General features: G+C 42.1%; 1 protein-coding gene across 3 annotated transcripts in view; it reads right to left on the reverse strand.

The window, feature by feature from the left end:
* The window catches only part of ARHGAP26 (Rho GTPase activating protein 26), a gene marked incomplete at both ends in the record, with an annotated part of 484977 nt that overhangs the window by 321211 nt on the left and 149411 nt on the right, over positions 1-14355 (reverse strand). For all 3 annotated transcript variants that reach the window (XM_079704014.1, XM_079704013.1, XM_079704012.1), the window contains one exon: positions 8876-8970. In XM_079704014.1, coding sequence (XP_079560140.1) covers positions 8876-8970 — 95 coding nt within the window. The remainder of the gene's footprint in view (positions 1-8875; positions 8971-14355) is intronic.

Genomic DNA, 14355 nt, shown 5'->3' on the forward strand with positions numbered 1-14355 from the left:
TTAAAGCACCTGTATTCACCCTCAGCTTATAGATGACTTGAAGAGTCATGGCACTATAGGAAAAAGGCATGCCATCAAAATGAAACAAACGGGCTCAAAGAAATACCCTCCAAAGCTATGGTTCACCATTAAGAACAAGGAAGTCCCGGGTTTTAGGGTAGAGTGAAAAACTTCAAAGGAACAACCTCTTCCGACAGAGAACTACCATCAGGGAAGAATATTACAGCATTCCACCTTCAAAGTAATCCTGCAAGGTTAGGTATGATTAGCCCCACCTTACAGATGTGGTTAAACCACCAGCCCAGACTCACACAGCTAGTAAAGAAGCAGATCTCAAATTCAAACTTAGGGCTGCCTCGATCTTTTACCAGCATCATGCAGCCTTCTATAAAAATGGACTTGAAATAAGAGTGGTGACTCATTGGAGGGTTGCGGTAGATTATTCAGATTTTCCATTAATCTTTCTAGCCGCCACTATTCTTACCAATCTCCCATTTTCCTGTTTGTTTGTTTTTTTGTCCTACCTATACAGAAATGCAGATTGTGTGTGTACTTGCTCAAATTTTAGTTTAAATATCAACTAACATGATTCAGCTCCTGTAGTCTCTTACACAGTACTTCACCAAAGTCCCGAAGGAAAGAACAAAATAATCTAACTCAAAAATTGCATTACCATAAAAAACAAAATTGAACAACCACATGCACACAGTACTGGATTAAAAGCTGGATAAAATGACGTTATTCTGCCTCTGGGAGCCAATTACCTGAGACAGATATTTAGAATGGAACAGTTATATAAAACATACCTAATTAAACAACCAGCCAACCAATACAAAGAAAAGCTCGTACACTGTGCAAATACACAGTACACGGTGGGACGCGAGGATAGAGTTGACAGTGGGTATGACATGCCGGGCTGGGACTGGTTCAGAAGAAAGCTGTCTCTCTTTACCTATTCGTGGAAAGCTCACAGAAGGAGGACTTTGGATTTGGTTTGCAAGAAAAATCAGATCACTTTTAAGAAGGAAAGTCCATTAGATTCATAATGCTTCATTAAACTTTATACCTCCACGGTCAGCAGAGTCTCCAGTATGTAGTTATGGTTAATAAATGAGGAAGGGAGGGGAGGGGAGAGGGAATGAAAATTCAGGGCATTCTAGTCATGCCGTCATTCTCTGTAAGAGTAGAAGGGTGAAGTCCTTCTGTGTGTTACATCTTCCCTACAGCATTCTGGTCCTCCAAGTTTGCTGGAACACTCAACATACTAGTATTTATACCTTCAGTTGCAGGAATGTATGTGTATGTGTCTGCCCATTCTACAGTCAAGGGTAAGATCCATGAAGGCAAGGACTATGCTTGTCTTGGTCCCTGTGACACCACTAGCACCCAGTACCCCTGTCATCCTAATAAGTTGTCCTTTGCTGCCCACCTCTGGAGAGTACCAAGGGTGGGAATGGGGCACTCAACACTCTACATAACGTCTTCAAATGTATGGACTTCTGTTGGGGTCAGCTAGTCCTGGAAAACATAAAGCATTCTAATTATTTCCTTTCCCCAAGTATAAGCACCACCCCTCAAGAGACTACATTGATTCAGTGCATCAAAAAGAAGCCTTTTGTTTCTATTATTTTCCATATGGTTTAGTGGTCCCTCCTGGAAGACATTTGGGAGAAAATACACATGTGCACATACATCTGTGAGACATCTCTTAAAGATAAACAAATGCAGAGATGCTGGGAGATGACTACCACCATGATTCTTTAGCTTAAACAAATATTTCCCCTACATTTGCTCATTCATTTCCATAAGTTACTGCACGGTGGAGTTAATTGTTCAAAGTGACTGAAGACAGACATTGGCAAGCATCACACGCCACTACCCCTAATGGCTGCTTTTAGATGAAGTCCCATTTTTACCCAGGAATTTTACACTAAGCTCCCTCAAAAAGAGTTAACACACTTTAAAGAAAAAATGATAAATCTATTCTTTAGTCCCTTAACCAATATAACATATAAACTTTCAAATGTTTGGTTCTATGGTAAGGTAATACAAAGGCACCAAAGAATGCTTCTTTATTAAGGGATAAGAAAGGATGACTTTTTAAAAAGCTAATGAAAGCTTAGGCTGCAGTAAAGAGTATCCAGAATACGGAAGATAATTTACGTGAGAGGGCTGCTTTGTGAAGTGGGGCTCCTTGTCAATTGGATTGTTTAAGGAGTGTGTTGGGCCATCCATCTAAAAGGCTGTCGGGGGCCCCTTTTATGGCTGTTTCAGTGAGAAAGGCCCTCTTATTCAATACTGTATTGGTTTGCTAGGGCTGCTGTAAAAAGACCCACAAACTGAGCGGCATAAACAACAGAAGTGTATCATCTCACAGGTCTAGAGGCTAGAAGTTCCTGCTCAAGGTGTCAGCAGATGGGTTCCTTTTGAAGTATGGAAAGGAGAATCTTTTCCATCCCTTTCTCCTAGCTTCTGGTGGTCAGCCAGCAATCTCTGGCATTCTTTGGCTTGAAGACACATCACCCTGATCTCTGCCTTCATGGTCACATGGCATTCTCCCTGTGTACCTGTCTGGCACTGGGTCTGAATTACCCCATTTTATAAGGACACTAGTCATACCAGATTAGGGCCCACCCTAATCACCTCATTCTAACTTAACTACCTCTGCAAAGACCCTATCTCCAAATCATTTTCATTGTCAGATAGTGAAGATTAGAATTTCCACATACGAATTTGGGAGGTACACGACTCAACCCATAACAAGTATCTTCTAGGAAAATAAGAAAATATTCTTCTTTGGAGAATGCTGTAGCAACACCCACAACTACTACAACCCACACATGTTCATTTAAAGCTATGTAATATTCTAAATGCTAGAGTCCTGAAAATGAATTGAAAAACAAAACCAGAAGGGAAATTCAAAGAAGCATCACATTGATTTGATGGACATGATACCTCGGTCTAAGCAATTTTTCAGTTTGGAACTGAAGTCACAAGAATTTCTACTAAGTTTCACTTTTCAATGTTGCAAACAACAAAATTCTCTTCAAAGAAAGCCAAAGGCATGAAGAGCTAAAATGAGCTTGTGCAACATTTGCTCAGAGAAGTCCAGGGGTCTTCAGCATCTTCTTAGGTCTGAACCTCCCCCCAAAACTAGTACTGTGAAAAAGGCAAAAAAACAGGCAGACACTAGAGAAAAGGGATAGACGAGATGTAATTACGTAGAGTTATACAATTATGTGGAAGTCAATATAGAAGGATGGAGGATACAGAGAAGGGAGTACAGGTCTAGTTTTGTGATGTCAAAGTTGTAAGAGAACTTAGATGTAAGAATTAAAAGTAACGTTCTGAAATGTATTCACGGTATTAAAGAGGATCTTTGACACAAGAAGTTCAAGAACTATAAATCTAAATCCCTAAGCTCTGGATTAACCCTTAATTTGATTTCTAGCTCATTCATGGGTCAGAGTCACATCAGTTCTTCCTAGAGGACGGAAATGTCAGGGATTAACCACTTTCCAGCAGGATTTGAGGATTAACAAATTGACGGCAATGCGTTGGGATACAATGAAAACAATCACCTGATAAATGGCACTATTGCTTTGATTTCTTACTTATGCTAGTCTCCTGAGATAAGCAGAAATGAGGGTCATCTTAAGAATAAAAGGTAAAAGGTAAAAGAAGAGGTGTACAAAAAATACATAGCATTTGGGCTTCCCTGGTGGCGCAGTGGTTCAGAGTCCGCCTGCCGATGCAGAGGACACGGGTTCGTGCCCTGGTCCGGGAAGATCCCACATGCCGCGGAGCGGCTGGGCCCGTGAGCCATGGCCACTGAGCCTGCGCGTCCGGAGCCTGTACTCCGCAACGGGAGAGGCCACAGCAGTGAGAGGCCCGCAAAAAAAAAAAAAATACATAGCATTTATGAAACTATGTGCCCTGTGCTTGGTCTGTGCTCTCTCTGCAGTGCCTCTTTAAACTGTTAGTCACGCAAGGGCTCTCTGAAGGGTACAGGGCAGGAAATATGGGAACAGAAGCAAGTGTGCTGCTTTAGTTCACCCACCATTAGTTTACGCACCAAATGCCAATGATTAGAGTGAGAAAGCCCTCCTCAGATTTCACAGTCAGCAAGGTGACTGTCAGTGGTGGCCCTGAAATTCAAGTACAGATAGCACTGGGCTTATCACTCGAAATGTTTCTAAAAATCCTGAGTTTTGAGGCAGCAAAGTGCCCTACAATGAGGTCCTACGACCCTCAGTTCAAATCCCACCTGAAACTTGGGTAAGACTCACCCTCTAAACTGTAGATTCCTCCTCAATACCATGAGATACTTGGAGCACAAGCTACCCTGGGCTGTAGTGAGGATTACATGTGAATTACATGAAATACATGAACAGTGTTCAGCTTCCAGAAAGTGCTCCCTTACTGCTGGTCCCCTCACCCCACCTCCATAGTTAACTAAAAAAGTGGGTTTTATTGCGGTTATCGTTGTTGCTTTTTTTCCTGGTAACCTGTAACAGAGGCTGGTGATCACCTTTACTACTAGCTATATTCTCCTCCACAAGGCTAAGAATTAAGCTCCTTAGTAAAGAAGCCTGAGGGTTTTTTATTTTTGTTTTGTTTTACTGTTGCTTGTTATGTTTCTAATAAGGAAAATGCTTTCATGTGCTCTGAGAAAACTGTACTGCAATATGCCTGCTGTTTAATGTACCAATTCTGACTAAGAATAGAGGATAACAGAAGAGCTTATTCAAAAAGTGGATTTCAAGGTCTCTCTTGCAGAAAGTCAGATTATATACGTCTGGGGCCTATAGCTGTAGTTCTAACAAGCACCGCTGTGGATGCTGAGAGTGAGTGGTTCTCACCACACAGTAAGAGACACTGATGTCATCAGCTTGCAACACTGACCTCCTAGAACATCACTTCCTAAAGGCTACAGCTTCTGCTACAGAGCAACGTGAAACATCATCACTGAGCCTGAAGGATAAAAGTATTCAACCTTAAAACCACACATCATCACATATTCTAAGTCAAATAATCCACGCTTTAGCATGTATTAATATTTTGATAGAACAAAACATTAACAGATACTACATAATGCTTATCCATGCTACAGTTAACATAATCTGGGGACATTCTAAAACCTCATGCTGTTAAATATAACCATTCCCTCTTTTACTTTCACATATCCTAGGTGCTAAACTTTGCATTTTGCCCCTCTGCCTATCCAGCTCAGCAGGTAGAAGCTGAGAAGTCTGTGGAAGGTTGAAAAGACAGCAGAACAGCTAGCAGCACATCCCCTCCTTGCTAAAGTACGCTAGTGAAAAAGCAAGGTGTAGGAGTCTTCCAGAGAACGGGACTCCGGGCAGAGTTCCCAGGAATGCCTCCCCTGAGTGTGTGGAAATGCCTTTTCCCTCTCACCTCAGTCCCTTCCTGGATGTGGGGGGAAAATGCAGAAAAACACTAAAGAAAATACTGCCAACAGTAACCTAATCTTTGAGACCAAAGACGACAACCTATACAGAAAATGGAGAGAAGGGGTTTCATTGATGTTCTGTGTTATTTCGGGTGATGGCCAGTCAGGTGTGACCACAAAAGGAGACAAAGAAGGGGCTCAGGCAAACCAAGTTTCTTATATTCACAGGTGTTAGAAACAGGACACTTGGCACACCACACAGGGCCACATGGGAAAGCACCAGCATCATCCAGGAGGCAGAAGTGGTCAGAGGGGAGAGCCTAGACCACGACCTTTGTTAAGAGTTTCTGCAGCAAAGGCAAGGGAGGGATAGGTAAATCGTTTAGGAGTGGTTGGTTTGAATAATTTCACAGGTGCTAATAGGCTGTGGGAGTGGTCCCTATGTGTCTGGTAGAGGAATATTGCCTCCTGGGCTGTTGGAGCCAGTAGAGGTGCTGTGGCTCTGGACCAGAAGTCCACACATCAATGGCGCTCACCACGCTGAGCCCTTGGCTGACTCTAAGAACTGGTCGGCCCCGAAAGGGGCAGGTTCTCCCCAGGCAGAAAGCATCACAATACGCAGAACATCAAAACTACAAATAAGGGCTTCCCTGGTGGCGCAGTGGTTGAGAGTCCGCCTGCTGATGCAGGGGACACAGGTTCGTGCCCCGGTCCAGGAGGATCCCACGTGCCGCGGAGCGGCTGGGCCCATGAGCCATGGTCGCTGAGCCTGTGCATCCGGAGCCTGTGCTCCGCAATGGGAGAGGCCACAACAGTGAGAGGCCCGCGTATGGCAAAAAACAAACAAACAAACAAAAAAACTACAAATAATACAACAGTACTATCTACTCCCCTCCTGCTTATTAAGAGGAGATTTAGCAGCCTCATTCTGCACCACAACTGCAGCCCCTCCACGTCATGCCAAGGGAACCAGAGATGATGACCTAGAAGCAATCGACTTCCCAAACCCACTCAGTATGCTGAATGTGACACATTTGCTCTCAGCTTATAATTGGGATGTGCAAAGCTTTTCCGGGCATAATACAGGGGGAAGGTGGTAGGAAGTGTTGGTAAGGGTGGAAATGAGATGGAGGAACCATGGTGAGTTTTAATTGCCTAAAAAGCAACTCTCGGCAACTTCTGGGAAACTTCTGAAGAAGAAAACAATTCAGCTTCAGAAAGAATCATTGACCTCATTTCCAAATCTAACAAGAGCTGCAACGCAGGGCACTGCCCTCACCCAGGCAGTCCTGCAAACAGACGATCATCTCTGGGAACTATTCAGCTGACCAGCATCAAACAACTGGCTCCATTTCCACACAAGTACATCTGCTAATCCATCTTTCATGGATTCCAACAATATGAACTCCAGTAAATTCCATGCTTAGAATAGAAGAGATGCCTACAAGGGCTTAAAGCATCCTGACTCAGGATTGGTTTAAAGTCAAGCATCATCTTAGTTTGAGGCACACTTTTTGCAATCCTCCTTTGCTACCCCAATCCAACCTACCCCACCATACAGCCCTTCTCCACTCCCTTCCCCTCTCACAACCCACACATGGTGAACGACTGGGGTACTCTCTTTTCTTTACAAATGATATTGACTAAATTCTGCATTTAGAGTCTAGCTTTTGAAATATCAAGTCAGGTAAACATGCAGGACATGCTAATTAACAAATAATAAAGGCTAACTGTTGAGCTTTTATTATTTGCCAGTCTGCCAAGTGTTTTATATGCCTTCTCTTCTTGAATCCTGACAATGCTAGGAACCAGGTACTATAACCATCTTCATTTTCCAGAGAATGAAATCAAGGCCCTGCAAGATTAAGTGACTTGCCCAAAGTCACACAGCCACTAAGCACCAAAGCCAAAATTTAGATCTGGGTTGCCTGACTTGAGAGCCAAAGCTGTAATAACTAGACTACTAATGAGACATGGTTAGCTTCCATAAACGTCTGATTTAGGCTAAACAGGCATGCTCTCTCCACGGGTGCTCTAGCAGCCTCAGGGGCCACAACACAGGGACACACCATGCCACAAGAAGGCATTTCAAACTGGCAGCACATGGAGCAGCACAGGCCAGGTGGTACTCGCGCTCCAGATCCTCTAGAGCTGCTGTAAAGTGGCCACAGGTAAACATCCCAGAGAGGGTAGATACTGGCTTGACAAAGTGGTGTAGCTTTTTAAAAAATAAATAAAATAAAATAAAGGGGATAAATGAACAGCATTATAGGACAATCATGCTGAGATTTAAGGATCTTTGTGCTAGCATTGCTGATCTTGAATAGACAGCTCAAATAAGCTTAACTCATGGCTTTCATTCAAAGAATTAACCTGTTGCCAAGTAAAGTGTCTCAAAGAACTGGAATGCTGTCAAACTAGCTTAACACCATGAAATGGTACAACTTAATGAGACTGTAAATCTTGAGGAACACAACACAGAGCTCCCTCTCCTAAAACTGATGTCGAAAGCGGTTTGCTTTCTTTCCTGGATGCACACACACAGTGGTAGGCGAAATACTGTAACTAAAAAAAAATTTTGTTTTTGAACATCTTTATTGGAGTATAATTGCTTTACAATGCTGTGTTAGTTTTTGCTGTATAACAAAGTGAATCAGCTATATGTATACATATATCCCCATAACCCCTCCCTCTTGCATCTCCCTCCCTCCCTCCCTCCCACCCTCCCCATCCCACCACTCTAGGTGGTCACAAAGCACCGAGCTGATCTCCCTGTGCTATGCGGCTGCTTCCCACTAGCTATGTATTTTACATTTGGTAGTATATAGATGTCAGTGCTACTCTCTCATAAAAGCTTTTTCTTTAATTGATAGAACTTCTTCCACTTTTCCCTTTATCTAACTCCTTTTGAATCATTACATAAAAATTTTTAAGTAAAAAATCTTAAAGAGGGCTTCCCTGGTGGCGCAGTGGTTGGGAGTCCGCCTGCCAATGCAGGGGACACAGGTTCGTGCCCCGGTCCAGGAAGATCCCACATGCCGCGGAGCGGCTGGGCCTGTGAGCCATGGCCGCTAAGCCTGCGCGTCCGGAGCCTGTGCTCCGCAACGGGAGAGGCCACAACAGTGAGAGGCCCGTGTACCGCAAAAAAAAAAAAAAAAATCTTAAAGAGCTGAAACAATCATGCTAAACAGTTTTCTTTAAACATATATTCATCCTCCTGAGACATAACACACATTCTCAAGAAGGGAAGCCCTGACATTAAAATTAAACCAACCAATCAGGGGCTCAGGGCTGAATCTATAGGATGGGGAGGCTATACTGATTCTTGCAAATCAGTAACTGGCCTGAGGTCTATATGGAGAAGGGAAAGAGGGGGGAAAAAACAGAAAGTTTTGAATGAATGGAAAAGAAACCCAAATTCGGCAATGTTTGTTCCTGAGAAAAAGTGTGACAACTACTCACCTGTCTACTGCTTCCACGTCAAAGCAAAACCGCTTCTCAATAGAGTCTGTTTTCCGCCGTGTGCAGGATTTGAGGGTGACTGATTCATCTTCTCCCTGTTGGGAACACACAGACTATCAAGATGAGGCCAGAACTCGGGCCATGCTCCTCTCCAGGACAAACGTGCCACATAAACAGAAGCGAACATTTCATCTTCTCAAACCTGAGTGTTCAAGACCACAGGAGGTGGAAGGTTGGTCATAAACCTTCTCAGACCACAGCCTCATGCAAATAAAATCTGTAAGCCATGTTTAATACTTAGAGCCCAATGTCTTGAGTACTAATAGATCATGATGGTACAGCATCAACCCATGCTAGGTTAAATTCTTGTTGATATTGGCTTAAATAGGTTGAATTTATAGATTTGATAAGAGTTGAAACAAGATTACCTTGAGGTCTCCTTCCAACTCTGGACTTCTATGACCTTGGTTCAATGGTCACTTCTCAGGGAAACATTTCTGGACTGGGTCAAACACCCCCAGACATGTTCACATAGCACCATGTACCCCTCCTTCCCTCACAGCACTGATCACAGGTAAGATTTGCTGTTGCTGTAAGTGATGATTCAAATAATGTCTCTCTCCTCATTAGGCTCTAAGCTCCTTGAGGGCATACTGTACTGTGTCTGTTTTTGCTTACCCTTGTGTCCCCAGAGACCAAACAGGCCCTGGAACAGAGTAGGTGTGCAATAAATATGTTTTAACAGCTTTATTGAAGTATAATTTTTAAATGTATAATATATTGCACATATTCAAGCATACAACTTATGAGTCTTGACATCTGTATACATCTGTGAAATCATCACCACAATCAAGGTAGTGAACATTTCCATCAGCCCCAAAGTTTCCTGGTAAGTCCCTTTGTAATCCATCATCCCTCCACCCAGTCCATTCCCAGGCAAACACTGAATCTGTTCTCTGTCATCACAAATTAGTTTGCATATTCTGTAACTTTATACAAATGGAATGCTCTTTTACGTCTGACTTTTTTCACTCAGCATAATTCATTTGCGATTCACCCATGTTGTACAAATCAAGTTTATTTCTTTTTGCAAATGATATGACCAATAAGGGGTTAATATTCAAAATATAAAAACAGCTCATGCACTCAACAACAAAAAAGCAAACACCCCAATTAAAAAATGGACAGATGACCTGAATAGACATTTTTCCAAAGAGGAAACGCAGATGGCCAACAGGCACATGAAAAGACGCTCAACATCACTCAACATCAGAGAAACACAAATCAAAACCACAGTGAGATATCACCCCACTCCTGTCAGAAAGGCTATGATCAAAAAGACCACAAATAACAAATGTTAGTGAGGATGTAGAGAAAAGGGAACCCTTGTACACTGTTGGTGGGAATGTAAATTGGTGCAGCCACTGCATAAAACTGTAAGGAGGTTCCTCAAAAAACTAAAAATAGAACTATCATATGATCCAGCAATTACACCCCTAAGTATATATCCAAAGAAAATGAAACATTAATTCAAAAAGATATATGAACCCCAATGTTCATAGCATTATTTACAATTGCCAAGATATGAAAGCAAGCTAAGTGTCCATCAACAGATGAATGGATAAAGAAGTAGTGGTGTACAATGTTCACTGCAGCTCTGTTTACAAGAGCCAGGACATGGAAGCAACCTAAGTGTCCACTGACAGATGAATGGATAAAGAAGATTTGGCACATATATACAATGGAATATTACTCAGCCATAAAAAGAAACGAAATTGAGTTATTTGTAGTGAGGTGGATGGACCTAGAGTCTGTCATACAGAGTGAAGTAAGTCAGAAAGAGAAAAACAAATACCGTATGCTAACACATATATATGGAATCTAAAAAAAAAAAGGTTCTGAAGAACCTAGGGGCAGGATAGGAATAAAGACACATGTAGAGAATGGACTTGAGGACACGGGGAGGGGGAAGGGTAAGCTGGGACAAAGTGAGAGAGGGGCATGGACATGTATACACTACCAAATGTAAAACAGATAGCTAGAGGGAAGCAGCCACATAGCACAGGGAGATCAGCTCAGTGCTTTGTGACCACCTAGAGGGGTGGGATAGGGAGGGTGGGAGGAAGACACAAGAGGGAGGGGATATGGGGATATATGTATATGTATAGCTGATTCACTTTGTTATACAGCACAAACTAACACACCATTGTAAAGCAATTATACTCCAATAAAGATGTTAAAAAAAAAAAAGTAGTGGTGTACACACACACACACACACACACACACACACACACACACACACACACACACACACACACTGGAATGCTACCCAGCCATTAAAAAAGAAACTTTGCCATTTGCAACAACATGGATGGACTTGGAGGGTATTGTGCTCAGTGAAATAAGTCAGAAAGAGAAAAACAAATACTGTATAATATCACTTATCTGTAGAATCTAAAAAATAAAACAAATGTGAATAGAACAAAAAAGAAATAGACTCATGGACACAGAAAACAAACTAGTGGTTATCAGTGGGGATAGAGAAGGAGGGAGGGGCAAGATAGGGATAGGGATTAAGAGGTACAAACTACTATGTATAAAATAAACTACAAGGATATATTGTACAGCACAGGGAACATAGCCAATATTTTATAATAACTATAAATGGAGTATAATTTTTTAAAATTGTGAATCACTATGTTTTACACCTGAAACTTAGGTAATATTGTAAATCAACTATACGTCAATAAAAAAAATAAAAATTAAACATTAAAACAAAAAAGGCAATTTTTAAAATCCATGGTACAAAAAAAAAGAGCTTATTTCTTTTTATTGCTGGGTAGTATTCCATTGTACAAATGGAATGCAACAGTTTTATCACACAACACTAATTTATTGTCTAAAAACACAGAGGTTTCTGCCCCTGATTTCTTCTCTTCCTGTCACGTAGGAATTTTTTAGGGTTCCTTTTTCTCCTATATCTGCCAATCTTTCTTCCTAAACTAGGGGGGAAATTAGCAAACTTGCCTAGTTTGTTGAATAATAGGAAATGTGACTACGTATGGTAAAACTTAACCACCCACTAATATCAGAATAGCACACAAAACACAGCAGACCTAGGAAGAGACAGTTTATATTCACAAGTCTTACATCTATTGTCTTTTACTGAATGGCTAAGATTAATTTCTCAGATTGAGAATTGCTCCTTCTGCAACACGTAAATGTATGACTGGAAATGCCCAAACATATGGACTTCTGACCATGTTAATGTCTAACTCTATTTCTGATTTAATGGCGTTGGACTACCTCTCACTCTGAAAGCTTAGGGGGAGGTATCCCTGAGAAATAGGAGAAAACAGGGGAACTATAAAAGATTGTCAAATATAAGCAGAAATAAGAAGAAGATAAGACGCTGTTCCCAAGAAGACCATTCCATATCAAGAAAAAATCTATAAAGATCTGTTCAAGTACTCGTGGTTAAAAAAACAAGGGATGGAGATAACAATCACTTAAACAAATAAATGAAGAGTTACAACCATAACAAACACTACAATAAAAGAGGCAAGCTGTGCTACAAATGCCTACATTAAGGGGATGTGACCTCGGCAGGAAGGTCGGCAAAGGCTTTCTTGGGCTGAGACCCGAAGATCCACAGGAGATAAAACCAGGAGCACAGATCAGGGGTGGAGAACAGCAGGTGGAAAGGCCCTGTAGTGGGGGTCTATGGAGCCCTGGAGGAACTGAAGGGAAGCCAGTGTGTCTGGAATCCCTGTGCAAGAGGGAAACTGGGCTGAGAAAGGGCTTGAGGGAAGCAGGGACCAGATCATGCAGACTGTGGTCTGTATACTGTGAGCAGTGGGAACATATGAAGGGTTTCAAGCCAGGAAAGGGACGGGGTCAGCTCTGGGCTGCTCCAGGGCTCCCACAGAGAGCACCCTCATCTCACAGGATAGAACGCGGGGAACTGTCTTTCACCACACACAGGCCTTGTCTCCAAGAGGATGCAGAAAATCCGCTCACATCTCCTGGACTGAAGCTAAGAGAAAAGCAGGTACTTTCAAAGGAAAATAATCCAAATGAAAGGGACAGGGAAGGAGAGACAGGGTGGACAAAGAGCGTGTTAGGAAAAGAAAACACCCTATATTCTACATTAAATCTGCCACCAGCTCCTAGGAGAGCTTTGTACAAGCACACATACAATGACATCACATGATTCTCCTGTATAAATAGAGAAGACATCACCTCTGGACAGCCAGTCTTCACATTTCCTCACCCTGAGGATGAGGAAACAGAATGGCGTCATGGAAAACTATTATTTTACACATATACAGTATTATTCTTTTATTATGATGATGAACCTCAGAATCAGGAGATGTAGGCTCCAGAATCAGGGTTTGAGCACTGGTTCAAAGTAACTCTTTCAACATACATCCTTAGAAATCATTCTCTCTCTCCGACCCACAATCTCCTCTTTTGTAAAGTAAGAAAAATGGATAAAACAGGATGATAAAGGACAATATTTTAGAAAAATATAAAACAAAATCTAAATATAAGTAATTATTACTAGAAAAATTATTTCATATAATATCAAGCTCCTAATATGGCAGCCTCTATTATGTGTCAGGCTCAGTCCCAAGAAGTTTACATACACCAATGCATATAAGCCTCTTAACAACTCAGTGAGGCATTTCCTATTATCCCACTAAAGTCTAAGGAGTCCCAAACACACACCATAATTCGTCTGCCCTTCACTTTCAGCGTGGTAAGAAAGGAGTAGAGAAAATACAACAGAGTTCTTCACTCCAGGTTTAGGAAAGCACAAGATAAATGGTCCCAAAATAAAGACTGTGTGAGAGAATAACTCAGTGAATCTGATTTCCAGAAGGACTAGGAGTTAGAAAAGGACTATGACTTGACCCAAGAAAGGCAGACCTAACTCTATTTCCATTTCATGAATAATAAGGAACTCCTATTAACGGAGATTTTTAATACTCCTTCTAACTCTGTAATTTCTCTATGTTTTGATATTTTCACATATCTGCTTCCCTGAGATTATTTATAAGTCAACTCTACCACTAACAAGACACATAAAAAGAGCCTTGGCTAGGGCTTCCCTGGTGGCACAGTGGTTGAGAGTCTGCCTGCCGATGCAGGAGATGCGGGTTCGTGCCCTGGTCTGGGAAGATCCCACATGCCGCAGAGCGGCTGGGCCCATGAGCCATGGCCACTGAGCCTGTGCATCCGGAGCCTGTGCTCCGCAACGGGAGAGGCCACAACAGTGAGAGGCCCGCGTACCGCAAAAAAAAAAAAAAAAAAAAAGAGCCTTGGCTTTTTTTGCCTTGATACAGGGAAGGACAGAGATGCTGATCAACTCCTGCGTTGTGGTCTAAGAGAAAGAAAGCCAGGAAGAAAAACTGGAAGTGGCAGAGAGCAAGGGGACAGCATGGGGGAGTAGCTAACAGTAATGACAACAGCGTCAC

This window comes from Hyperoodon ampullatus, assembly GCF_949752795.1.
Source record: "Hyperoodon ampullatus genome assembly, chromosome: 4".
Classification (NCBI taxonomy): Eukaryota; Metazoa; Chordata; class Mammalia; order Artiodactyla; family Ziphiidae; genus Hyperoodon; species Hyperoodon ampullatus.